The sequence below is a fragment of the Scleropages formosus genome, chromosome 14 (genome assembly GCF_900964775.1).
Source record: "Scleropages formosus chromosome 14, fSclFor1.1, whole genome shotgun sequence".
NCBI classification, from domain to species: domain Eukaryota; kingdom Metazoa; phylum Chordata; class Actinopteri; order Osteoglossiformes; family Osteoglossidae; genus Scleropages; species Scleropages formosus.
The window spans coordinates 25619574-25642916 of NC_041819.1; the positions used below are offsets into that span (position 1 = coordinate 25619574).

At 53.4% G+C, this 23343-nt stretch overlaps 1 protein-coding gene across 10 annotated transcripts in view; it reads left to right on the plus strand.

The window, feature by feature from the left end:
- Positions 1 to 22970, plus strand: part of LOC108931950 (cilia- and flagella-associated protein 47-like) — a 39477-nt gene extending 16507 nt beyond the window's left edge. For 3 of the 10 annotated variants that reach the window (XM_029257798.1, XM_029257793.1, XM_029257791.1), the window contains 33 exons: positions 69 to 173; positions 256 to 454; positions 970 to 1067; positions 1165 to 1281; positions 2370 to 2504; positions 2582 to 2694; positions 2789 to 2939; positions 3016 to 3104; positions 3215 to 3328; positions 3836 to 3894; positions 4005 to 4147; positions 4374 to 4512; positions 5442 to 5674; positions 6175 to 6334; positions 6734 to 6927; positions 7325 to 7468; positions 8051 to 8224; positions 8480 to 8591; positions 8915 to 9082; positions 9230 to 9327; positions 9440 to 9615; positions 10460 to 10567; positions 10972 to 11083; positions 11262 to 11363; positions 11849 to 12041; positions 12989 to 13087; positions 13172 to 13331; positions 13413 to 13483; positions 13708 to 13848; positions 20992 to 21163; positions 21472 to 21602; positions 21706 to 21874; positions 21976 to 22970. In XM_029257798.1, the coding sequence (XP_029113631.1) occupies positions 69 to 173; positions 256 to 454; positions 970 to 1067; positions 1165 to 1281; positions 2370 to 2504; positions 2582 to 2694; positions 2789 to 2939; positions 3016 to 3104; positions 3215 to 3328; positions 3836 to 3894; positions 4005 to 4147; positions 4374 to 4512; positions 5442 to 5674; positions 6175 to 6334; positions 6734 to 6927; positions 7325 to 7468; positions 8051 to 8224; positions 8480 to 8591; positions 8915 to 9082; positions 9230 to 9327; positions 9440 to 9615; positions 10460 to 10567; positions 10972 to 11083; positions 11262 to 11363; positions 11849 to 12041; positions 12989 to 13087; positions 13172 to 13331; positions 13413 to 13483; positions 13708 to 13848; positions 20992 to 21163; positions 21472 to 21602; positions 21706 to 21874; positions 21976 to 22135 (4539 nt within the window). In that variant the 3' untranslated portion in view covers positions 22136 to 22970. Of the gene's footprint in view, positions 1 to 68; positions 174 to 255; positions 455 to 969; positions 1068 to 1164; positions 1282 to 2369; positions 2505 to 2581; positions 2695 to 2788; positions 2940 to 3015; positions 3105 to 3214; positions 3329 to 3835; positions 3895 to 4004; positions 4148 to 4373; positions 4513 to 5441; positions 5675 to 6174; positions 6335 to 6733; positions 6928 to 7324; positions 7469 to 8050; positions 8225 to 8479; positions 8592 to 8914; positions 9083 to 9229; positions 9328 to 9439; positions 9616 to 10459; positions 10568 to 10971; positions 11084 to 11261; positions 11364 to 11848; positions 12042 to 12988; positions 13088 to 13171; positions 13332 to 13412; positions 13484 to 13707; positions 13849 to 20991; positions 21164 to 21471; positions 21634 to 21705; positions 21875 to 21971 lie in introns of those variants that run through there. The other 7 variants (XR_003798133.1, XM_029257797.1, XM_029257794.1 and 4 more) reach the window with 7 other exon arrangements.
- The last annotated feature ends 373 nt before the right edge of the window (positions 22971 to 23343 follow it).

Genomic DNA, 23343 nt, shown 5'->3' on the forward strand with positions numbered 1-23343 from the left:
TTGTGGGCGCGTTGGCTTTGCGGCCCCAACTTGGTCAGGGGACAGCAGTGACATGTCTACCGTCTTAGGACCAGCAGGACGTCCTGGTCACCGGTTCCATAAAGCTGGATGATGAGGACTTCGAGTCGCTGAGCAGACGGGTCTGGACCGATGTTCTCCTGCAGACCTACAAGGCAAGAGCTCGGCCCCCCCTCTGTCCTTGCCACTTCAGTGTCCCTCCGCGTGTCTCTGAGAATCACCTCTGTGCGTCCACAGGTGTTTGTCCTCCCACGAGTCACCAAGGGAAGCTGGGGATGTCACCCAGGCTGCGAAGATGAGGACCACACTGCACGTGATGACTTGGATCCGCAGTCTAGGAACATCTACTCCACCTGGGAGAGGAGACTCCTCACCTGGCTCAACTGCACCTTCCAGAAGATGAGATGGACAGTGTGGGACCCGCAGCTTTATGATGGTGAGACGCTGTGTGTGTGTGTGTGTGTGTGTGTGTGTGTGTGGTTCAGTAAAAACTGGACCAAAACATTTTTTTTTTCTCACTGCTGTAAATGTATTTTGTGGTTCAACGACAGTGACTCATTGTGCTCCAAATTTTTGTGTTTTAGCTTTCAAACATGTAAAAAATTTTCTGCTTTTTTAAATTTTTAATTGTATTCCGTTCGCCTGCCTGCTTTAAAAACGACTGAACGCTGTGGCGTGAAAGTGAGCCGGGTTTCCAGCCCAGAGAACCCAGAGAACGAGGGTGTAGGACCCCCTTAATGCAACTCACCTGCACAGTGTTTACACATCCTGTCCTGTCTGCTGTCTCAGTGGCCCAGACGGGCACCCGACGGGGGTCTGTGGACACGGCCGATTTCACCCTCATTTGTCGTGCTGCACCGTGCGCTGCTGCGGAGACGGACCGCGGTAACGCAGGCAATGTGACCCTCGTGGTGTCGGCTGTGCTTCTGCCCACTGTGTTCTGCTGTCCAGGTGACGTCCCGCCGCCCAGGTGCATCGCGAACTTTGACGCGGACCTGGCGGACGGCCTCGTCTTGGCCACGGCTCTGGCTGCCTACTGCCCCTTCCTGGTACGCAAACGTCTGCGCAGTGGTGCGCAGTGGTGCGCAGCGGCGACTCTTCGGGTTCCGCCTGCGCAGCCGCTCACTGTCTGTCGTCCGTCCTCAGATCCCCGCTCGCTTCCGGAGGATGTTCAGCAGCGGCAGCAGCCTGGAGCAGAACCTGCACAATGGGCTCATCGTGTGCCGAGCGCTGCGGGAGCTCCGCCTGCCCTTCCACATCCAGGTGCTGCAACACGCTCAGCGTCACTCAGCATCGCTCTGCATCACCGACACTCGGTGTCACTCAGAATCACTCAGCATCACTGACTCACAGTGTCACTCAGCATCACTGACACTCGGTGTCACTCAGAATCACTCAGCATCACCGACACTCTGTGCCACCCAGCATCACTGACACTCGATGTCACTCAGAATCACCCAGAATCACTCAGCATCACTGACGCACAGTGTCACTCAGCATCGCTCTGCATCACCGACACTCGGTGTCACTCAGAATCACTGAGCATCACCGACACTCTGCGCCACCCAGCATCACTGACACTCGATGTCACTCAGCATCACCAACACTCGGTGTCACTCAGAATCGCTCAGCATCACCAACACTCAGCGCCACTCGGCATCAGACACATGACGGGACGCTGGCTCCTGTGAGAAGCACTTCTCTCCTCTGCCTGGAGCAGCGGGACAGAGTTCCTCCACAGTGATGTGAGACCCTGGTCAGGAGTTACAGGAAGAGTTCAGTTGCAGTCATCGCAGCGAAAGGTGACACAAGCGGTGGCTGTGCAGGGACAGGTACACTTTGCACACCTGTGGCAGAATGTTTTATTATTCCACACCCACTGGCTGGGTGGCTCAGGCTGAGCCCCATCAGTGGAAGTTTGGTTGTTCTTGGGGCAGCCGGTAGCCTAGCCCTAGCGGTTAGAGCTGCTCCTTTTGGCCCGAAAGGTCGCGGGTTCGAATCTTACCTACGGCTGTAATCCCCTTGAACAAGGTCCTTATGCTCAGCTGCTCCCGTAAAATTACCCAGCAGTCTGTGCTGTTCGATAATTGTAGGTAATGTGTCTTTGTACGTCTCTTTGGAGGGAAGTGTCAGAGAAGTGAATAAATGATACGAAAGTCTCTCAGGCCCGGATACGACAGAAAGATCTGATCATATTTAATATGGAAAACCGGAAAGAGGCACCACTGTAACCACGGAAGAGAGAATAAGGAGCAGAAGCTCCCGAGCAGTAAACGGACAACACTACGGTAAAGTCCTTTACGTGGTTACCGTGTATTATGGTAAAGACCGTTCCTTCCCGTGTTCTTCAGGCCGCAGAGATCTCGGACCCGAACCCTGTCCAGCTGCTGATGCTCTGCGTTCTTCTGTACGAGAAGCTGCCGCAGTACCTTCCCAGGCAGACGGTGGCGCTCTCGGGCCGCCTGGACGACACCTGGACGAGGGAGGTGGGTCTTGGCACGGCTTTCACGCGCAAAATTTGAGTGTGACCCCCTGCCCCACAAAACCCGTGCGTGTTCCACAGCTGTGCGTGAAAAACCCGTCGCCCAAGCGGCTCGTGTACCACGCGTCCATCGTGGGGCAGGAAGCTCCGCACTTCAGCCTGCCACACGGGGCCACGGTCTGCATCCCTCCGCAGTGAGTGTGTTTCTCACATGCACACGCACACGCAAGCACGCACGCACACACACACACGCGCGCAGCTCCACATGTTCTCCATGTCCCCCCGCAGCGGTCACACCAAGGTGCTCCTCCAGGTCCACAGCAGCTCCCTGCGGCCCATGGAAGCCGTGTTGCTGCTGACGCCCCGCCTGTCCTCACACCCTCAAGGAGCCACGCTGTCCTTCACCCTGCGCTCTCGCGTCACGCACAGCCCCCCCCGCGTGAGTGTGACCCCCGCGAGCTCGTACCCAGCCCCACCCCCGACAAGGCCACCGAGCCCCGTGTTTCTCCACACAGGGAACGGTGAGGTGCGCAGCCCCCTGCTACGAGCTCAAGCGCATCCAGCTGAGGGTTTTGAACCCCTTCGCCGAGGACGCTGAGTTCAGGTGAGAAGCTCCTCACCCTTCGACACACCGGAGGGGTTCACCCCCGCGCCCCGCCCCCACCTCCCCGCGGTCCGTCCGGTGTCGCTGACGACACGTGTGGTCTGTCCCAGGGTGCTGCTCGTCCAGTCGAGAGAAAACCCACTGAAAGCGCCGCTGGACACCAGCGTGACCGAGGGCTCAAATTTCGACAGCATCATCGGCGTGAGCGAAGAGCAGCGCAACAGGTGAGATCAGGGCAGGTGAGGTGCCCTCGATCAAGTACACGGTACAATTTACCTTGCTGTATAAATGGGTACATCAGTGTAAGTAACTCGACGCTGCAAGCAGCTTTGAAGAAAAGCACCGAAAATATAAAGAGTTGTTACGTGTTCGATAACCGGCTCCTGACAGTTCGCAGCTTTATTAACAAAGAGGGAGAAAGTGACGTATGGAATACCGTAAATACTGTACAGCACGATGAACACTATGGTACAAATGCAGTACAGCTTCTGGAACGAGACCAGCCCTCGGATTTCTAATATCCATCAGGGCCGGAAATGGATCGATACGGATCATCATGTATCACCCAGTGCCACGAGGGACGCCGCCTCGGTCCTGGTGGCCCAGTCTGGGATTGGAACACGTGATGACCTGTGTGCGAGGGGTCCTGCCTTTTGTTCTTCTGGTCCAATTGACCGCTGAGCCTGGTGTGTGTGTCTCTGTGTGTGACTCAACCGTCTGTGTTCTCCCAGTCAGATGGACGGAACCCTGGAGGCGCCAGAGAGCAACGAGGCTTTTCTCCTGGACCCTGGTCAGTAGGCAGTTCTCACACACACACACACACACACACACACACACACACACACACACACATATACACACACACACACACACGCACGCGTGGTGTCTCCTTCTCCCCAGGCAGTGAGACGGCTGTACCCGAGTTCTTCAGCCCAGTGAGGTGTGTGTGGCTGCAGGCAGGGGGGGCCGCTCACCTGGACCTTCACTACGTGCCCTTCCACCTGGGCAGAGTGTACTGCTGCGTGCTGCTGCTCGGCCAGGAGGTATCGTCCACGCACACGCGCACACGCACTCGGGTTTATCACACCTCATTAATTTCTTTGTCTCATTAATTTTTCAGAAAAACGTTAGTGCAGACCCCCCCCCCCCCCCACTTCCACACACAAGTACTCTCCCGTACACACCTGTACTCCCCAGTACAGACCAGTACACACCTGTACTCCACTGTTCACACCTGTACTGACCTACTCACCTGTACGCACCTGACAGGTGGGGGACCTCGTCTATCTGGTCGAGGCCACCGCAGAGCTGCCCCTCCCCACCCCGCTGAGCGCAGAGCCCAGTCCCAGCGTCGTCTCTGGAAGGAGCAGCGCCTTCGGTGAGCGAGTGCTTGCCTCCTTCTGTCCAGGTGCAGCTCCACCGCTGCTGATCATAAAAATACATAAATCATAAGTATAAGGTGCACTGGTGCAGATTTGTGTGAAACGTGTTGGGATTGAGAGTCAGTCGAGTCGAATTAAGGGCTGCAGGGTCTCTGGGTGTGTAAATTGAGAGTAAACAGAGTGCAAAGCGAGAGTAAACTAACAGTAAACGGAGTAAACTGAGTAAAGAGAGTAAACAGTGTAAACATCTGAGTGATGCGAATTTGGTGCTACATTAGTTATTAAGTCAGCTCTCGCTTCTCTCAAAAGAGTAATTTTTACCCATTTGTACAGCAGTGTAATTTTTACTTGAATTTTTTCGGCATCAATTTAACAGATAATCTCACAACTCAGGGTAAACAACCCTAACCCCAGTCTTTTACCATAACTTTTACCATAAGCTTTAGCCTAAACCTATCCTTTACCACAATCTTCAGCATAACTTTACCAGAACTTTTACCCTAACCCTGACTGGAAGGGCAGCATAGTGACTCAGCAGAGAGCACTGGTGCCCCACACTGTTTGGGTGGAGGGATGGGATGTGGGTTTGATCCCCTTACAGCCTCTCCTAGGCTCTCCCTGTGTCTGTGGGAGTTTCCTCCAGGTGCTCTGGTTTCCTCCCACAGTCCAAAGACATGCAGTGAATTGGTGTCTTTACGTTGTCTTCTGTGTGTGTGTGTGTGTGTGTGTGTGTGTGTGTGTGTGTGTGTGTGTAACACTGCCCTGCTGTACAGATGCATGAGCCACTGTACATACCGTACTCCAGTCCATTCTGTAGGGTCCAGTGACGCCCAAAGCGCTGCTCTGCATGGCGCCACCTGCTGCCGGACCTACAGACTGCACTGTGCTCCAGTCTCATGTCAGTGGACTTGCTCACACGTGTCGCACCGCTCCTCTCTCTTGTGTGCGTGTCCAGCGTGGGGCGCCAGTGCTCCACAGGCGCCTCTCTGCTTCAGGTGCGACGTGAGATCCGAGCTGCGGGAGGTGCTGCTGGTGCCCGTGGTGAACGAGGCGTGGGAGCGCGCTCTCGCCACCGTGGGGGTGCAGCGCATGTCGGCACTGGAGCGAGAGCGTCGCCACCGGGCCGGAACTCTGAGCTGCAGCAGCGTGCGCAGAGGCGTGGCCACGTGGGCCCTCGGTGCCTCTCAGGTACCACTGACCGCCTGGGGCAGGTGGGGGCTGGGGTAGGGCGGCATATTTCACAGCACCTGGGTGGTGCGAGAAAACGTGGGTTCAATCCCCGCCCAGTCTGTGTGGAGTTTGCATGTTCTCTCTGTGTCTGCATGGGTTTCCTTTGGGTACTCTGGTTTCCTCTCACAGTCATGCTGAGAGAGAGAGAGAGAGAGAGAGAGAGTGTGTGTGTGAGTGTGTGCGTTCCACTGATGTATGGTTGAGTGACCCAGTGTAAGTAGTGTATCTAGCAGTGTAAGTTACTGCAGTGAATAAGGTGTGTGGCCTGATGACACTACATAGTATCCATTGGAAGTCACTTTGGAGAAAAGTGTCTGATAGATAACTAAATGTAAATGTAATGTAAATGTGTGTGTGTGTGCGTGTGTGTGTGTGTGTGTGTGTGTGTGTGTGTGTGGGGGTGGGTAGTGAGGGTGGCGGGCCAGCTCAACCCGGTCGCCCTTGCTCTCTTGCCCCAGATGCTCCAGCCAGAAGAGGGCGCTCACACGCAGGCGGTGCTCTACACGGTGCAGTGCTCCATGCCCGACTGCTTCATCCTCCCAGAATGCATCTCTCTGCCTGTGTGCCGCGCAGCTCGAGTGTCCCTGTGGGGCGAAAGACCTGCCGAGTCTCCGCCAGGTGAGCAGTGTTTTTTCATGGACTGTATTCCTTCCTTCATTTTTTCATTACTCTCACACAGTGACTTACACTCATTTACACACTTATAGAACAGGGTAAGTTTCACTGCGGCAGTCCAGGGCAAGTATCCTCGTGAACACCAGGAGGCAGGGGGATTCCAACCTGTACCTTTAGAGTGCCAACTGGCAGCACTAACTACAGCGCCCCCTGCTGGCCCAGGTAATATGGCTCACTTGAGGGCAGCAGGTGATACAGTGGTTACAAGTTCGAATCCCTTGCCCAGCTGAGGTTCAGGACTCGTAGAGACGACACCTGTCCTGGGTTAGAGTTAGTGTGTGTGTACTGTGGACACATGTACTCTGTGTGTGTGTGTGTGTGTGTGTGTGTGTGCCGACACAGGGAGTCCCGTGTGCTCGCTGACCCTTCGCTTCCAGCCCAGAACCTGCGGTCGCTACCGCTGCCAGCTGGTCCTGCGGTCGTGGCGCGACGTGCGCGTTCACTGCCTCGAGGTTGTGGTCCATGGCAACGGTAGCGCCGCCCTGCTGGAGTTCAGTACAACTGCGCTTTCCTCGGTCACGCAGAAGATCCCACTGGTCAGTGGTCCAGCGCGTGAGCCGCCTTTAATGCCCCTGCGGTCGAACCCACGCGCACGCGTCTGCTTTCATGTCCTACCGCACACGTTCACAGCCTGTCGCAGTCCTTTTATTGTACTTTTCCCACAGGGACTTACAGTAAATATGGTAAAAAGAGGGACATAGTTTGTTGCTGGGACCCAGAGTTGCTGTGCTGACTAATAAAACAGAAAAAATATATATAGCTGTTGAAGTGTGAATTAAGCAAAGAAAATTAAAATCCTGAAATGAGAAGAAACAGCACACACACGTTGTCCTGGGAACTGTGTACAGTATGAGTGTGTATGTACACTATCTCTGTGTGTGTCTGTGTGTGTCTGTGTGCGCGGGTGCATGCGTGCGCGTGTTTTTCCCCCAGAGCAACACGAGTGCGGAGGACTGGAGGCTGCGGGTTCGGCTGGCTGGGCGGGGCTTCCACGGCCCCTCCCAGGCGTACGTGGGGGCCGGACAGACGCTCTCCTACCCCGTGAGCTTCAAACCAACGTGCAAGTGTATCGTCCAGGTAGCGGGACAGAGGCAGGGTCGTCCTCATCTCTGTGTGTGTGAGAGTGAGTGAGTGAGTGTGTGTGAGACTCTGGTTGTAATAACCATTGTCATTATTGTTTTTCTTTTCTTATTAATATTGTTATTGTCTACGTGCGTCCAGTCGATCAGCGCTTTGCCTGCTGGCCTTTCAGTGGCCGCAGGTCCCTTCAGCTGAAAACTGACGACTGCAGTGAATAGTTACTAACAGATCGATAAACAAAGATAAGGGGGCGCGGCGGTGCGGCGGGTTTAGCCGGCTCCTGGTCTCTGGTGAGTTTGGGGTTCGAGTCTCGCTTCGGGTGCCTTGTGATGGACTGGTGTCCCATCCTGGGTGTGTCCCCTCCTCCTCTAGCCCTGCACTGCCGGTTTAGGCTCCGGTTTGCTTGCGACCCTGTTTCGGACAAGCAGCTTCAGTCAGCGCGCGTGTGTGTGTGTGTGTGTGTGTGTGTGTGTGTGTGTGTAAACAAAGATCAATTAATCCACCACATTTTGACAGTGTGTAAATCAGAGTTTTCTCGTGTGTGTATGTGTGTGTTGGGGGGAACGATTCTGTACCCAGGGCTCCCTGTCGCTGCTGAACGATGCCGACGACACAGAGCAGACTGTTACCCTGTGGGGGGTGGCTGAGCGCTCCAGGGCCCAGGACCATGTGCTCATTCACTGCCCCGTTGGGGAGGTCACGCAGAGCCTGCTTCACGTGCCCAACTACACGCAGCAGCGGTTCACCTGCAAGGTACCGCAACACTGCCCTGCCGCTGCATTCCCGCTGCGCTCCCACCGCACGGCCGCTGCATTTCCTACCGCATAAATAGAGGACATCTGTGTTATGCGACTTTGTGATGAAAGTGATTTTGTAGTAACTCCAGTCACCGTGTTCGTAAGCTGAGATCCCGGTGTGTGAGAAACTAGTTGTGTGTGTGTGTGTGTGTGTGTGTGTGTGTGTGGGCGTGCGCGTGTCTTACACTGTGTACCTCTCCCTGCAATACAGGTCATCTCAGACCTGTCCATTGTCAGTGGTCCTGCAGCTGTGCACATTAAACCTGGTAAAGTGGTACCCTACACTTTTAGTGTGTCGCCATGGAAACGAGGAACTTGCAGAGGTGAGTGTGTGATTGGATTCGTGTGTATGTGTGTGTGTGTGTGTGTGTGTGTGTGTGTGTGTGTGTGTGTGTGTGTTATGCTGAAATTCCCAGTCATGATGATCAGTACGGATTGGGCAAAGGGGAAGCTGGTAGAGAACATCAACTGGACAGTGTGGACACAGCGAGGGCAGGACTGAAACCTATGAGCTACCGGGGGTAAAACTGATTATGTGATCAATATGTATTTGTACATGTAGTCATGACCTGATAAAAGTGTCAATAATGAGGGACCCAGGGACTCAGAACGTGTCACGTGTCATCAAGTCCCTTCTTTCCCCCAGTGCTCTGTCCCTCTGGGATGGAGATGTTTCCATCAACCGGGGTCTCTCAGCGTCACGTCCCTGGATACTTCCTGCCCCATGTTGACCACGTTCCTCTTTCAGGAGTGATGTCCTTCGTAGCCGAGCAGCTGGACGAGGATGTAAGCGCCACCGGAGGGGACGAGGAAGGTGAGACCCCCAGCGGAGTGATAGCAGCTGTGATAGCAGTTCTTGCTCCTGAGCCCTTACCACGGTATCTCAGCGCGAAAATGCCCTGGCTCTGCATTTACACCGTTTGTGTGAGGTGTGCAAGTCCGTGAGGTGTGCTGTCCCCAGGTGACCTGCTCCAACCGTACGAGGTGTGGTTCTCTTTGGAGGTGCTCTGTGTTCCTGGAGAGCCGGTTACCGTGGTACCACTACAGTGCACTGTCCAGGTGGGTGAGAGCGCCTCCAGGTGGGGACAGTGGATATGAGTGAGAAAATGAGGGTATTCACAGTGCCAGGAGAGACACACACACGCTCGCTCTTCTGCTGGTCTCTCTCCAGAATTCGGTTACCATGGAGATCCCCGTCTCGAACCCGAAGCCTCAGCCGCTGCAGCTGCAGGTGTATGTCGAAGGTGTTGGGTTGACGGGTGACACTCGCGTGTGTGTCCCCCCCGGGGGAAAAAGCTCCTACTTGGTGACGTTTTCCCCAACGACAGTCGGCAGGAAGATGGGCAGGTAGGGAACGCAGGGTTTCCGGTGCTGCCTTTGGCCCTTGTTGGAATTTGCAGAGAAGACCAGGAGACTTGGAAGTATCTTCAGCAGGATTCTTTATTGCAGACGAGAGCATCGGTCCGCAACGTCGGAACGCGCCGTTTCACGCTGTAGTCATCAAGTCTAACTAAGGGAGACGTACATTTTGGTTTTATAGGCATTCAGTGAGCAGTCCTTAAAGGTGTGACCTTACACAAAGCTTTAGAGGTGATACCTTCGGACAAAGCATCAAAGGCAAGGAAGCCTTCACAGGAACCAACCCCCGACAGCTAGCCACCCCAGACTTCCTCATCACCGAATGGTCTGACCACGATCCGGTGACAAGAACTGGGATATGTCAACATTCTCACACAGTTTCATTTAGATGCAAATAATCACAAGTGCTCACTGTGATCAGACCCTTTCAGTTGTAGGTTTGATCTAATCATTCTACGGATGTTGTCTTGAATGCCCACAAGCAAGGTGTATCACGCTGATGTTTTCACACGACAACACGGGACAGACAGACGGTCGGTCGGTCGATCTTAAAGTGACCTTAAATTGTGGATTCCTACACCCTGAAAGGCCGGGGTTCGAATCCCACTACCTGCTGTACTTAATTACCCTGCTCTACGAAGGGGTAAATCAGTGTAAACCATATAATGATTTAAGTTGCTTTGGTGAAACAAAATGACAAAATGAATAAATGTAAACACACAGAGAAAGAAACAGACAATGAGGAGAGCAGTAATACCGTGTGTGTGTGTGTGTGTGTGTGTGTGTGTGTGTGTGTGTGTGTGTGTGTGTGTGTGTGTGTTTCCCCATGCAGCATCATCTTCCAGTCGGAGCTCGTTGGAGAGTTCTGGTACCAGTTGGACCTGCTGGCCGACTCCCCGAAGCCCACAGTGATTCCACCGTGTACCTGTGAGCTGGGCAGGTGAGTGTCCGCACGTACGTGCACGACATCGCTCGTGGAGAGGGGGACACGTGTGCAAGTTAACCGTGTTTCCTGTTCGCATCGCCCCGGGAGAGTTGCTGCTGCTGCTGTTGAGGCCGTTGCCCTTGGCGACCACATGGACAGAGTCCCCCCCAGAAAGCGTTTCCTCCGCTGTGTCATTAGTGCTGAAAGGGGTTTGTCTGAGCGACGCTTAAATAATGAGGTGGTGAATATGAGTTTTGCCAAAACTGATTTCCAAAGTGTGGCAGGGAGCCTCTCCTCGCTCCGTGTCTCGTGTCCCTGTACGGTTGCGGGTCCTCTGACGTCGTCGCTGCAGTGGGAACACGCGTGTGTATTTGCATGTTTGCTGTTCACCTTCACGCTTTTGTCGCTTTCCTGCGCAGATGGAAACTCGTCTTCATCCCGCTCGTCAACAACACGGATGAGATGTTGGAGATGGATGTTGCCAACAGCAACCCACGGAACTTCCGTGTGCTGCTGGACACGCGGCGGCCGGTGAGCGCGCGACACGGGGAAGTCGAGGGCTCTCGTCTTATTCAAGTCATGTTTTGTTTCTGCTGTAATACTACAGAGATGTTGGTAACACACGTTTGTGTGTGTGTGTGTGTGTGTGTGTGTGTGTGTGTGTGTGTGTGTACGTGCACGCGCACGTGTTCCTGTGTTGCATGTTCAGGTTACCGTGGCACCGCACTCCTCTACTCAAGTACCGGTGCAGTTTTATCCATCTTCGCTGGGACCCGATCACACAGCGTGTGTTTCCTTCACCTGCACACAGGTAACGCACACAGAAAACAATAGACGGTGAACACAGGTAAACCTGCAACTACTGACGGGTACAGAATTACGGCTGATTTTAGAACAGTGACCGAACGCAACTGCACATGTGAAAACACACGCACACAGAGGCTGATATTTTGAACTGAAGTGCTTTCATTTTCAATAAGTATTCAATATTCTTCATTTCATGTGGATAGTTAAAGAGACAACGAAAGGTGTGGTACTGCGGTACAATGATACTATGGTACAGTAATACAGTGTTATAGGAATACGTGGTTCAGCAGTACTGCGGTACAGGAATACAGTGGTACAGTGTACAATGGTACCGCGGTACAGCGGGACCCACACTGCACGCTGAACCGCGCTGCACTGTACTGTGTAACATGGAGACACTCGCTGGCAGTGAGTGGGTGGACGTTGAGGTGGACCCGTCCGCTCCGTTTTAGGTTTGAATCCCGCTCCTCCTCTCTCATCTCCCCGCAGCTCGGCCGCTGGAGGTTCCTGCTCTCCGGCCGGGGGCAAATTCCTGGGACGATGGAGCCGCTCTGTCTGTCCACGTCCCCCGGGTCCCACACGTCCATCGCCGTGCCTTTCCAGAACCCCACCGAGCACAGTGTTCTCGCCCACGTTTACCTCACCTCTCGGCCCTCGGGTTACCGCCCTGAGCAGCTCGCGGGTAACTGACCCGAATCCCGAAAGCACCTCGCAAAGGGGAGCTCTTCATGCGGGCGACGGTGCCAGAGACGTCTAGAGCTGCGTCACCTTATTGGGTGTAGAAAAGCCACAAGTGAGGGCTTTCCGTTGCTCAAACCCAGGACACTGAGAGTCGATGCCGAAGTCGGGTCCCACGAGACCCCGTGTAAGGAGCGTGTGTGTCCTTTTGCTATTGACCTCGTTCTGTGACTTGCGTCCACAAACTGTCCTCTTCACAGAGCAGTGATCTGTGTGTCAGTTCTCAGTGGAGCAAACACACACACGCTTGCTATGATGCATGTACTTTTATTGTTAATCAGACACTTTACCCCACAGTGAAGTACAACTCAGAGTAAACGAGAGCATCGGTAACAGACAAAGAGCTTTAGACGCACACACCGGATGATGGACACGCAGCTTGTGTGTGTGAGACACCACCATGTTGCTGGTTCACATCCCTCCAGTAACTCCTATAGAAGTGACATTCAAACAGTTCATCATAGCAGATGGTGTTGGACTCATTGATGGAGCTGTAAGGAGATCAGGAGAGAAGTGGCTCTCAGAGAGATGGGTTCAAGACCCCTCTTCAATGTGGGAGGGATTCAGCAGCTCTGAGGGCAAGAGGGAGCTCATTTCACCACAGTACTGGCAGAACTGAGAACCTTTGGGCTTCTATTTTTGTGACCACCGGGGGGCAGAGGTGGAGGGGTTCAGCACTTGCTGGGCTGCAGGGAGTGATCAGGTCCTGTAAGTCCTGGGGTTCTGACCCACTGATGGGTTTGTAGGCCATAGGCACAGTGTTGAACTTAGAGGAAGCTCCTGGAACCAATGGAGTGAGACCAGGAGGGAAAGATACATGAGAACACCTTGGCAGGTGAAACACAACTGTTACCACGGTATTCTGCCACCCATAATGTGCTGCACTTTCAGATGATGAGCAGAACTTGAAGGAGCCACTCCCTTCCACGAGTGAAGAGTCCCAGCAAGTGGAACCACAGGTCTTCAGTGTCCATCTTGAGCGGACACATGGTATGTCCTGCGTGTGGCCACGCCACCTGTCCCACACGGCATAACCTGAACACTGAGCAGGTGTGTGTGTGTGTGTGTGTTCAGGTATCCCCCTGGCCCCCCAGGAAACCCTGCAGGTTCCCGTGGTGTTCAGCCCGTCCTGCCAGCAGCTCGCTCAAACGTGGCTGGTGGTCCAGCTGAGGCGGCAGGATGGCTGTGGGTGGAAGTGTGACGTTCCAGAGGACAAGCGTGTCCTGCAGGGCAGGTGAGGGTCCAGGCCGGACGCACACCGCAGGAGGAAGACCTCGCTTTGGCCGCGGCGTTTGACTCCTTCCCCTGTTTGTAGGATTCCAGAGATCAGCTGGGTGTTTCCCATCCACGGCGTTCCAGAGTCCGGTGTGAACCCCTCTCACCCAGGTCAGTCTCCTACGCTCTCTGTTCACGCTCACCCGACAGGTGTGCAGCTTAGGTGGAAACAGCGGCGCTCCGTGTGGAACGGAGGGTCACGTTTACATGGTACCGTGTGGAACGACATCAGTCGCCACGGTTTTGAAACCGTGCTCAAGTGCCCCGGTGCCTGCTGGGAAATCTCTCTCTCTCTCTCTCTCTCTCTCTCTCTCTCTCTCTCTCTCTCTCTCCAGCTGTGATCACGTGTGGCGCACGCTGCCGTGTGGAGGAACATGTGGAAGTGCTTCTCGCTGGCTGTGTCCCCAGCTCATCAGCGCCCCCTGAAGTTTTCAAGCACATCAGCAGCCAGGGAAGCTCAACACCTGCGGCTCCAGGTGACAAAGGGCATTGGTCTGTGTGTGTGTGTGTGTGTGTGTGTGTGTGTGTGTGTGTGTGTGTGTGTGTGTGTGTGTGTGTGTGGGGGCTGATTTTAATGGACACAAACACTTTTCCACTCCCTCTGAAAGTACTTTCCTGGTAAATTTTACCCTCACTGGTACCATGTAACAGAACTGTTATTTTCAGCCTTTTATCCTACTCAAGTGAGTCCAAAACATGAACTTTTTCTGTGTTGATATTTTTAATAAATTTATCAGTGTGTTTGATGTCCCTGCTGTACCGTGTCCCTCTCATCCCCCCCAACATGTGCTAAACTTGCTGTGTGATTCAGAATTCATTCATAAATCAGACACATACAGCAGCTGCGTCTTATTCATCTATTTATCCGAAACTTTTCTACAAAGCGACGAACATCTCATAGAAAATACAATGTATTCATTACAGTAGGAGAAAGAGACACGATACAGGTGTGTGATTCTTAAGTACAGTTAGTTTCTTTCTTTCCACTATTTGAACCAACGTTCATCACACGAGTAGCTGTATAAAACTGTATAATTTATAAAATAAATAAACATTTACATTAAATTACAGGAGTAGCTCATAAAGGTTTATCTGTTATTTAAGTTTCAAGTTTCCGGGGGCGCGGTGGCACAGTGGGTTGGGCCGGGTCCTGTTCTCTGGTGGGTCGGGGGTTCAAGTCCCACTTGGGGTGCCTTGCGAAGGACTGGTATCCTGTCCTGGGTGTGTTCCCCTCTCCCTCTAGCCTTATGCCCTGTGTTGCCGGGTTAGGCTCCGGTTCCCCGCGACCCCGTATGGGACAAGCGGTTCAGATGATGTGTGTGTGTTTCAAGTTTCAAATTTATTGTCATACGTACAAGTATCAAAATTCTTCCTGAATGCTTCTCTACAGACTATGGGCAAGGACAATAGAAATACTGCACAAACAAAACAATGACAATGAAAGTGAGAAATGCAGGAGCAATGATAATAAAAAACGGTAACAATAATAACAATAATACCAGCTGACAGCCAGAGAACTCAGAACAAGAGTGTGAGAATGTGAATGCTTAATGTGACAGTGTAATGTACCAATGTGTTTGGAGGGAACAGTCCAACTCTAGTTACTAAAGGTGGCACATTGGTTAGTGTTGTATAGTCTTAGAGCAGTGCGGTAAAACCTGTTCCTGTACCTAGCTGTGCGGGTTCGAATAGACCTAAGCCGTTTTGTAGATGGCATGGAAGAGAGAAGTGCCCGTGCGGGGTGACTATGATCTCTCATGATGCGCATCGTCTTTCTGAGGCAGTGTGTGGTGTAGGTGTTCTCGAAGGCTGGTAGCTGTGTGCCGATTTCCTGAGCTGTTTTGACCACCCTCTGTAGGGCTTTCTTGTCCTGTATGGAGCAGCTGCCACCCCAGGATGTAATACACCCTGTGAAGACGGACTCCACAGCACACCTGTAGAAAGCGGTGAGGACTGTAGTGGGGATCCTGGGTTTCTTCGGACGCCTGAGGAAGTGGAGGCGTTGATGGGCCTTTTTGATGGTCGATGCTGTGTGCTCAGTCCATGTGAGGTTGGCAGTGAGGGTGACCCTGAGGAATTTGAAGCTGTTGACCCTCTCTACAATGTCCCCTCCTGTGTAGATGGGTGCCTGAACCGTATCCTATCCTATTTCCTGAAGTCAATCAGCAACTCCTTAGTTTTACTGACATTTAGAGACAGGTTGTTGTCCTGGCACCACTCTGCCAGGAGCCTCACCTCCTCTCTGTAGGCCGTCTCATCGTTGTTGGTGATCAGACCCACAATGGTGGTATCGTCAGCAAACTTCACGATGGTGTTGGAGCTGTGACTGGCCACACAGTCATGTGTGAACTAGGAATATAGCACTGGGCTCAGGACTCTTCCCAATGGAGTGCCAGTGTTGAGGGTCAGTGGGGAGGAGGTATTACTGCCAATCTGCACACGCTGGGGTCTGTTGGTAAGGAAATCCAGGATCCAATTGTACAATGCGGCACTCGGTCCCAGCCCTACCAGTGTGTGGATCAGCTTGGTTGGGATGACAGTGTTAAATGCTGAGCTATAGCCCACAAATAATAGCCTTGCATAGCAGTTTTTATTGTCCAGGTGAGCCAGAGTGGTGTGAAGTGTGTGCGATATCGCATCTTCAGTGGATCTGTTGTGGCAGTAAACAAACTGCAGTGGGTCCAGAGTGTCTGGGATGGTGTCCTTAATGTGTCCCAGCACCAGCTTCTCAAAGCATTTCATTGCAATGGGGGTCAGTGCCACTGGGCGATAGACATTAAGGCAGCTCACTTTGTTCTTCTTAGGAACGGGGATAATAGTGATGTTTTTGAAACAAGTGGGTACAACTGAGCTTTTTAAGGAACTGTTAAATATGTCCGTGAAGACGGCAGCCAGTTGCTCACTGCATGTCTTTAAAACTCGCCCTGAAATTCCGTCTGGACCAGCAGCTTTGCAGATGTTGACTCAGCTAAAAGTTTTTCTCACCTGTGCCACAGAGACGGTGAGACCTGTGTTATCATGTACTGTGGGGATGCGCAGCGGGGGGGGGTCTTTGTTCTCGAACTCGAAGCGGCCATAAAATGCATTCAGTTCATCTGGGAGAGACGCAGCAGCACCTGTCAATGACTGCCTCTGTGGTTTATAATCTGTTAATGTTTGGATTCCCTGCCACAACGTATGTGCATCTTGAGTGCAGTTAAACTCTGATTCCACCTTCCTGCTGCATTCCTGTTTCGTGCTGGCGATGGCCTTGCGGAGCTCGTACTTACACTTGCACGCGTCTGTGTCTCCGGACTGAAACGAGCAAGTTTGCGCGCGGATTTCTGAGGGGGAGGGGACACACCCAGGACGGGACGCCAGTCCATCACAAGGCACCCCAAGCGGGACTCGAACCCCAGACCCACTGGAGAGCAGAACTATGGTCCAACCCCCCGCGCCACCGCACCCCCACAAACAAAATAATATACACTAAATAAAAATAAAATAATATACACTAAACTAACTAGTCTGCGAGGAGAAGCAATCAACACGTCACCTCACGCCGGCGCCATGTAACTGTTACTATACACATCTCGTGTTCAAAACGTGGCCACCAGGTGGCGTAGTGGCTAGAGCCGCTGCTTTTGGACTGAGTGCCTGAACACTGTAAGTGACTCTAGTAAAAAGTGTCAGATAAACAAAGAAACCATCCATCCATCTTTCTCCGCTTATCCGGGACCGAGTCATGGGGGCAATAGTCTAAGCAGAGCCCTCCAGACTTCCCTCTCCCCGCACACCTCCTCCAGCTCCTCTGGGGGAACCCCAAGGCGTTCCCAGGCCAGCTGGGAGACATAATCTCTCCAACGTGTCCTGGGTCTGCCCCGAGGCCTCCTCCCAGTGGGACAAGCCCGGAACACCTCCCCAGGGAGGCGTCCAGGAGGCATCCGGAACAGATGCCCGAGCCACCTCAACTGGCTCCTCTCGATGCGGAGGAGCAGCGGCTCTACTCCGAGCTCCTCCCGGGTGACTGAGCTCCTCACCCTATCCCTAAGGGTGCTCCCAGCCACTCTGCGGAGGAATCTCATTTCTGCCGCTTGTATCCACGATCTCATTCTTTCGGTCATGATCCAGAGTTCATGACCATAGGTGAGGGTCGGAACGTAGATCGACTGGTAAATTGAGAGTTTCGCCTTACGACTCAGCTCCCTCTTCACCACAACAGACCGGTACAATGACCGCATTACTGCGGATGCCGCACCGATCCGTCTGTCAACCTGCCGCTCCATTTTTCCCTCACTCGTGAACAAGACCCCGAGATACTAAAACTCCTCCACTTGAGGGAACAACTCCCCGCTAACCCGGAGGGGGCAATCCACCTTTTTCCGACTGAGAACCACGGCCTCGGATTTGGAGGTGCTGATTCTCATCCCCGCCGCTTCGCATTCGGCTGCAAACCTCTCCAGTGCACACCGTAAGTCTTGATTTGATGAACCCAACAGAACCACATCGTCCGCAAAAAGCAGAGATGAGATCCTGCGGCCACCAAAACAGACACCATCCGTTCCCTGGCTGCGCCTAGAAATTCTGTCCATAAAGATAATGAACAGAATCGGTGACAAAGGGCAGCCCTGGCGGAGTCCAACATGCACCGGGAACAGGTCTGACTTACTGCCGGCAATGCGAACCAAGCTCCTGCTCCGGTCATACAGGGAACGAACAGCCCGTAGCAGCGAGCCCCGAACCCCATAATCCCGAAGTACCCCCCACAGGATGCCGCGAGGGACACGGTCGAATGCCTTCTCCAGGTCCACAAAACACATATGGACTGGTTGGGCAAACTCCCACGAACCCTCCAGCACCCTAGTGAGGGTATAGAGCTGGTCCAGTGCTCCACGGCCAGGGCGAAAACCGCATTACTCCTCCTGAATCCGAGGTTCGACTATCGGTCGGATTCTCCTCTCCAGTACCCCGGCATAGACTTTCCCAGGGAGGCTAAGGAGTGTGATCCCCCTATAGTTGGAACACAATCTCCGGTCCCCCTTCTTAAAAAGAGGGACCACCACCCCGGTCTGCCAGTCCAGAGGCACCGTTCCCGAGCTCCACGCAATGCTGCAGAGGCGTGTCAGCCAAGACAGCCCCACAACATCCAGAGACTTGAGAAACTCGGCGGATCTCATCCACCCCCGGAGCCTTGCCACCGAGGAGTTTTTTGACTACCTCAGCAACTTCAGCCAGGGTAATGGACGAGTCCCCCTCCGAGTCCCCAGCCTCAGCTTCCTCTACGGAAGGCGTGTTGGAGGGATTGAGGAGATCCTCAAAGTACTCCTTCCACCGCCGAACGACATCCTCAGTTGAGGTCAGCAGCGCACCACTTCCACTGTAAACAGTGTTGGCGGAACACTGCTTTCCCTCTGAGTCGCCGGACGGTTTGCCAGAATCTCTTTGAGGCCGACCGAAAGTCTTCCTCCATGGCCTCACCGAACTCTTCCCAGGCCCGAGTTTTTGCCGCGGCGACTGCCAGCGCTGCATTCCGTCTGGCCCGCCGGTACCCGTCAGCTGCTTCAGGAGTCCCATGAGCCAGCCAGGCCCGATAGAACTCCTTCTTCAGCTTGACGGCATCCCTTACTTCCGGTGTCCACCACCGTGTTCGGGGATTGCTGCTGCAACAGGCGCCGGAGACTTTACAGCCGCAACTCTGGACCGCCGCCCCGACAATGGAGGTGTGGAACATAGTCCATTTGGACTCAATGTCCCCAGTCTCCCTCGGGACCTGGTTGAAGCTCTGTCAGAGGTGGGAGTTGAAGACCTCTCTGATAGGGGCCTCTGCCAAACGTTCCCAACAGACCCTCACTATGCGTTTGGGCCTGCCAGGTCTATCCAGCTTTTACCCCCGCCATCGAATCCAACTCACCACCAGGTGGTGATCAGTTGACAGCTCAGCCCCTCTCTTCACCCGAGTGTCTACGACATATGGCCGAAGATCAGAAGAAACGACTACAAAGTCGATCATCGACCTCCGACCTAGGGTGTCCTGGTGCCAAGTGCACTGATGGACACCCTTATGCATGAACATGGTGTTCGTTATGGACAAACCGTGACTAGCACAGAAATCCAATAACAACTCACCACTCAGGTTCAGATCAGGGAGGCCGTTCCTCCCAATCACGCCCCTCCAGGTGTCACTGTCGCTGCCCACGTGGGCGTTAAAGTCCCCCAGTAGAACGACAGAGTCCCCAGTGGGAGCGCTTTCCAGCACGCCCCCCAGGGACTCTAAAAAGGCCGGGTACTCTACACTGCCGCTAGGTGCATAAGCACAAACGACAGTGAGAGACCGTTCCCTGACCCGAAGGCGCAGGGAGACGACCCTCTCGTTCACCGCGGTAGACTCCAACACATGGCGGCTGAACTAGGGGGGTATTAATAACCCCACACCGGCCTGCCGCCTCTCACCCTGGGCAACGCCAGAATAGTGGAGAGTCCACCCCCGATCGAGGAGAGTGGTTCCAGAACCCAAGCTGTGAGTGGAAGTGAGCCCGACTATATCTAGACGGTATCTCTCAACCTCCTGCACTAGCTCAGGCTCCTTCCCCGCCAGTGAGGTGACATTCCAAGTCCCAAAAGCCAGAGGTGGCGTCCGAGGTTTGGGTCGACCGGGCACTCGGCCCCGACCACTGCCCGAATCACAATGCACCGGCCCCTTATGTCCTCTCCGGCAGGTGGTGAGCCCACCGAAGAGCAGCTCCACCTCATGGCTTCGGGCTGAGCCCGGCCAGGCCCCGTAGGCAGACATGCGAGCCCCCTCCACAGGCCTGGCTCCAGGGTGGGGCCCCGGTGACCCCATACCAGGTGGGGTGAACGAGATCCTTGATTTAATAGTCATAAGGGGGTTTTGAACCGCGCTTTGTCTCATCTGTCACCCAGGACCTGTTTGCCTTGGGAGACCCTACCAGGGGCATATAGCCCCAGGCAACATAGCTCCTGAGATCATTCAGACACTCAAACCCCTCCATCACGTTAAGGTGGAGGTTCGTGGAGGAAACCTCCCTGGTAAATGTGGTAAACACAATAAGTGTGAGACAGCATTCCTTCACACACATTGCTGTATTTATCCTTATCCTGCTGTCCACATGTAGCACCATCGCTGGCTCCTGTGTACAGTGTTTTACTTTAGCTCCAGACACACACACACACACACACACACACACACACACACACACACACACACACACACACACACATTTACAGAACCGCTTGTCCCATATGGGGTCGCGGGGAACCAGAGCCTACCCGGCAACACAGGGCGCAAGGCCGGAGGGGGAGGGGACACACCCAGGACGGGACGCCAGTCCGTCACAAGGCACCCCAAGCGGGACTTGAACCCCAGACCCACCGGAGAGCAGGACTGCGGTCCAACCCACTGCGCCACCACACCCCACTAGCTCCAGATACCACAGTGTAATGTGACTGATTATTGTACTGTACTCTGAATTTACTGGGAGCTTCTCCAGCTTCAATGGATCAATTTTTGGAAATTCCTTTATATTTGAAACAACCATTTCAGAGACAGAATAGGAGAAAGTGTGTGCGTCTGTGAATGTGCGCGCGCACCCGCACGCGTGCAATGATTTTGTGTGTCTTAGTGCTCGCAGTGCTGGAGGACTTCCTGTGTGAGCTGACCTTTGAGGATGAGGAGCACAAGGTCCAGCTGGAGGACAGTGTGTCCCTGTCTCTACTCTCACAGGACAGAGACCCCTCATCGGGCATCGCGAGCCTCACCTTCAGCATCGCCTTTGCCCCCAACAGACCGATCAGGTGAACTGCCATCCCCTCAGCACTCACTAGGTGGTGCAACGGTTAGAGCAGGTTCGAATCCCACCTCCTGCTGTAGTTCCTCTGATCAAGGAAGTTACCCTGAAGTGATACGGTAAAAATTACCCTGCTGTATACATGAGCAAATCAGGTGTCAGGAAACAGAATAAGGGCAAAGCAAAGTGTATCCCTGAGCTGTGATGTTGGACATGGTGTCCATACACTCTGCATGGTCAAAGGGACCGTTGGTGAACTTGACATCAGAAGTGTTCCTAGAAAGCTCGACGGATTAGTTCCCTCTGCTCTCGCAGGTGTACAGCTGCACTGGCTGTGCGCTGCGTCACTGGGGGTCTCTGGAAATTTCCGATCATGCTCGTTGCCACAGACCCGCAGGTGGATGATGTCATCAGCATCGAGGCGGCAGCGCTGCACAGGACTGCAGGTGTTTGTTTCCGACTCAGCAGCCAGTCCAGGTGAGCTCCCCCACCACTTGCGGGTTTCCTAGACTGGACGCTTTGACCTCGACCGTCCCTTTCCGACCCCAGGCACCCAGAACCCTTCACAGCCACATTCCTGCCTGGAGGCGGGCGCGAGTTCCAGGTCTTTCCCAGCTCAGGCACCCTGGTTCCTCTGGACACAGCAGGGACGCTCTTCACGGTCACCTTCACCCCCTGCATGTACAACCGCAGGCGCCGGGCTGTGCTGCTTGTCCAGGTGAGCTCCTTTATTTTATCATGTGAAATAGGATTTAGGTTCTCTTTGCACTACGGTCAGTGTCACCAACCAGGTTCACGGTCACTGTTTGCCCCAGACAGTGGTCATGCAGTGGACATACCAGGTGGAAGGGATTCCGCCACCCTCACCCCACCAGAGGACGCATGTGAAGCTGCAGCAGGATGGTGCCCTTCGCAGGCGACTGAAAAACAAAGTGTGACCCCCCCATGGGTTACTGCACCCCCCAGGGTCAAATACTGAACCCCACAGGTTGTCAATAAAGGTGCCGAAGTTCTGGTATATGGACCACAGTGTTGTTCCTGTTGCTGCAGGTGTGCATTTTTCTTCAGTTCCCATTTTGCAGGAGACATGGGAATAAGTACTGCAGGGGGCAGCAGTGGGTCCCCCTGGACCAGTAGCGCTTGGGTTCCAACACCACCGACACACTGTGGTTCCTCACCTGTGTAGTCCAGGGCTGTAACTGCACTGTGATGGTGAATGGAGGCTGGGCTCGGTCCTGTCACCCACCCTTGGGCTGAAGCGCCTCCAGGTCAGTGGTGAACACGGGTTCGTCCCTGGGAAGCAGTGAACGGTCCAGTCCTGCAGGGACGTGGTCAGAACACGGTCAGTAAGTGCAGCTGTAAAACAATGAACACTTGTTGACTCGCACATTTATTAATTCAACCGACCCTCTTCTCTAAAGCGACGAACATCTCCAAGAACAGCACAACCGCTCCTCAGGGACAGACACGGACACGCGCTGCTCCGGGTACCGTCAGCAGGTCCAAGAGGAGAATCGAAAGGGTGTAAAAGACACTTGATTGACCATTGTTTCTGCCAACTGGAGGAGAACGAGGATTCAAACTCGGAGCGAACAGTAAAACTGACTGTCTAGGGCAGGGGTGTCAAACTCAATTTCATCCCGGGCCACATCAACAATATGATTGCTCTCAAAGGGCTGGTTGTAACTGTAAGACGACTATATGAATGTATCTACTCTTATTACATTACATAATTACCTGTGCATGCGATTACTACTGGTTTTGGTAAAAAAGCAATTAATACCTAGCTTTGAAAGTAGAAGCCCAGGACAAATAATGACAAAGTGTATTCAAGTGTACAACTATTGTAGTTTATTTAAAAAATAAATGATGTAACAAAAACACATGCTTGTGCTGTATGTGAGCACATGCTCAGATTTCTCTGTGATATTCTAAATTAACTTAATTCATGAAATTAAGAAAAAATCGTTACTTACACATCTGCATCAACTTTTCTTTTCTTGGACATGATGGGTCTATTTGTATTTTTTTTACTAATCCTATCACTCCACTAGAACGTCGCTGCAGGGAAAACATATCCAGACACTGCCGTCTACTGGCTAGATGCCTTCATCGCGCAGGCAATAAAACTGAGATGCATTTTCAGGTCCCAAAGTAAAATTTATAATAACTAATAATTTGTAAGCT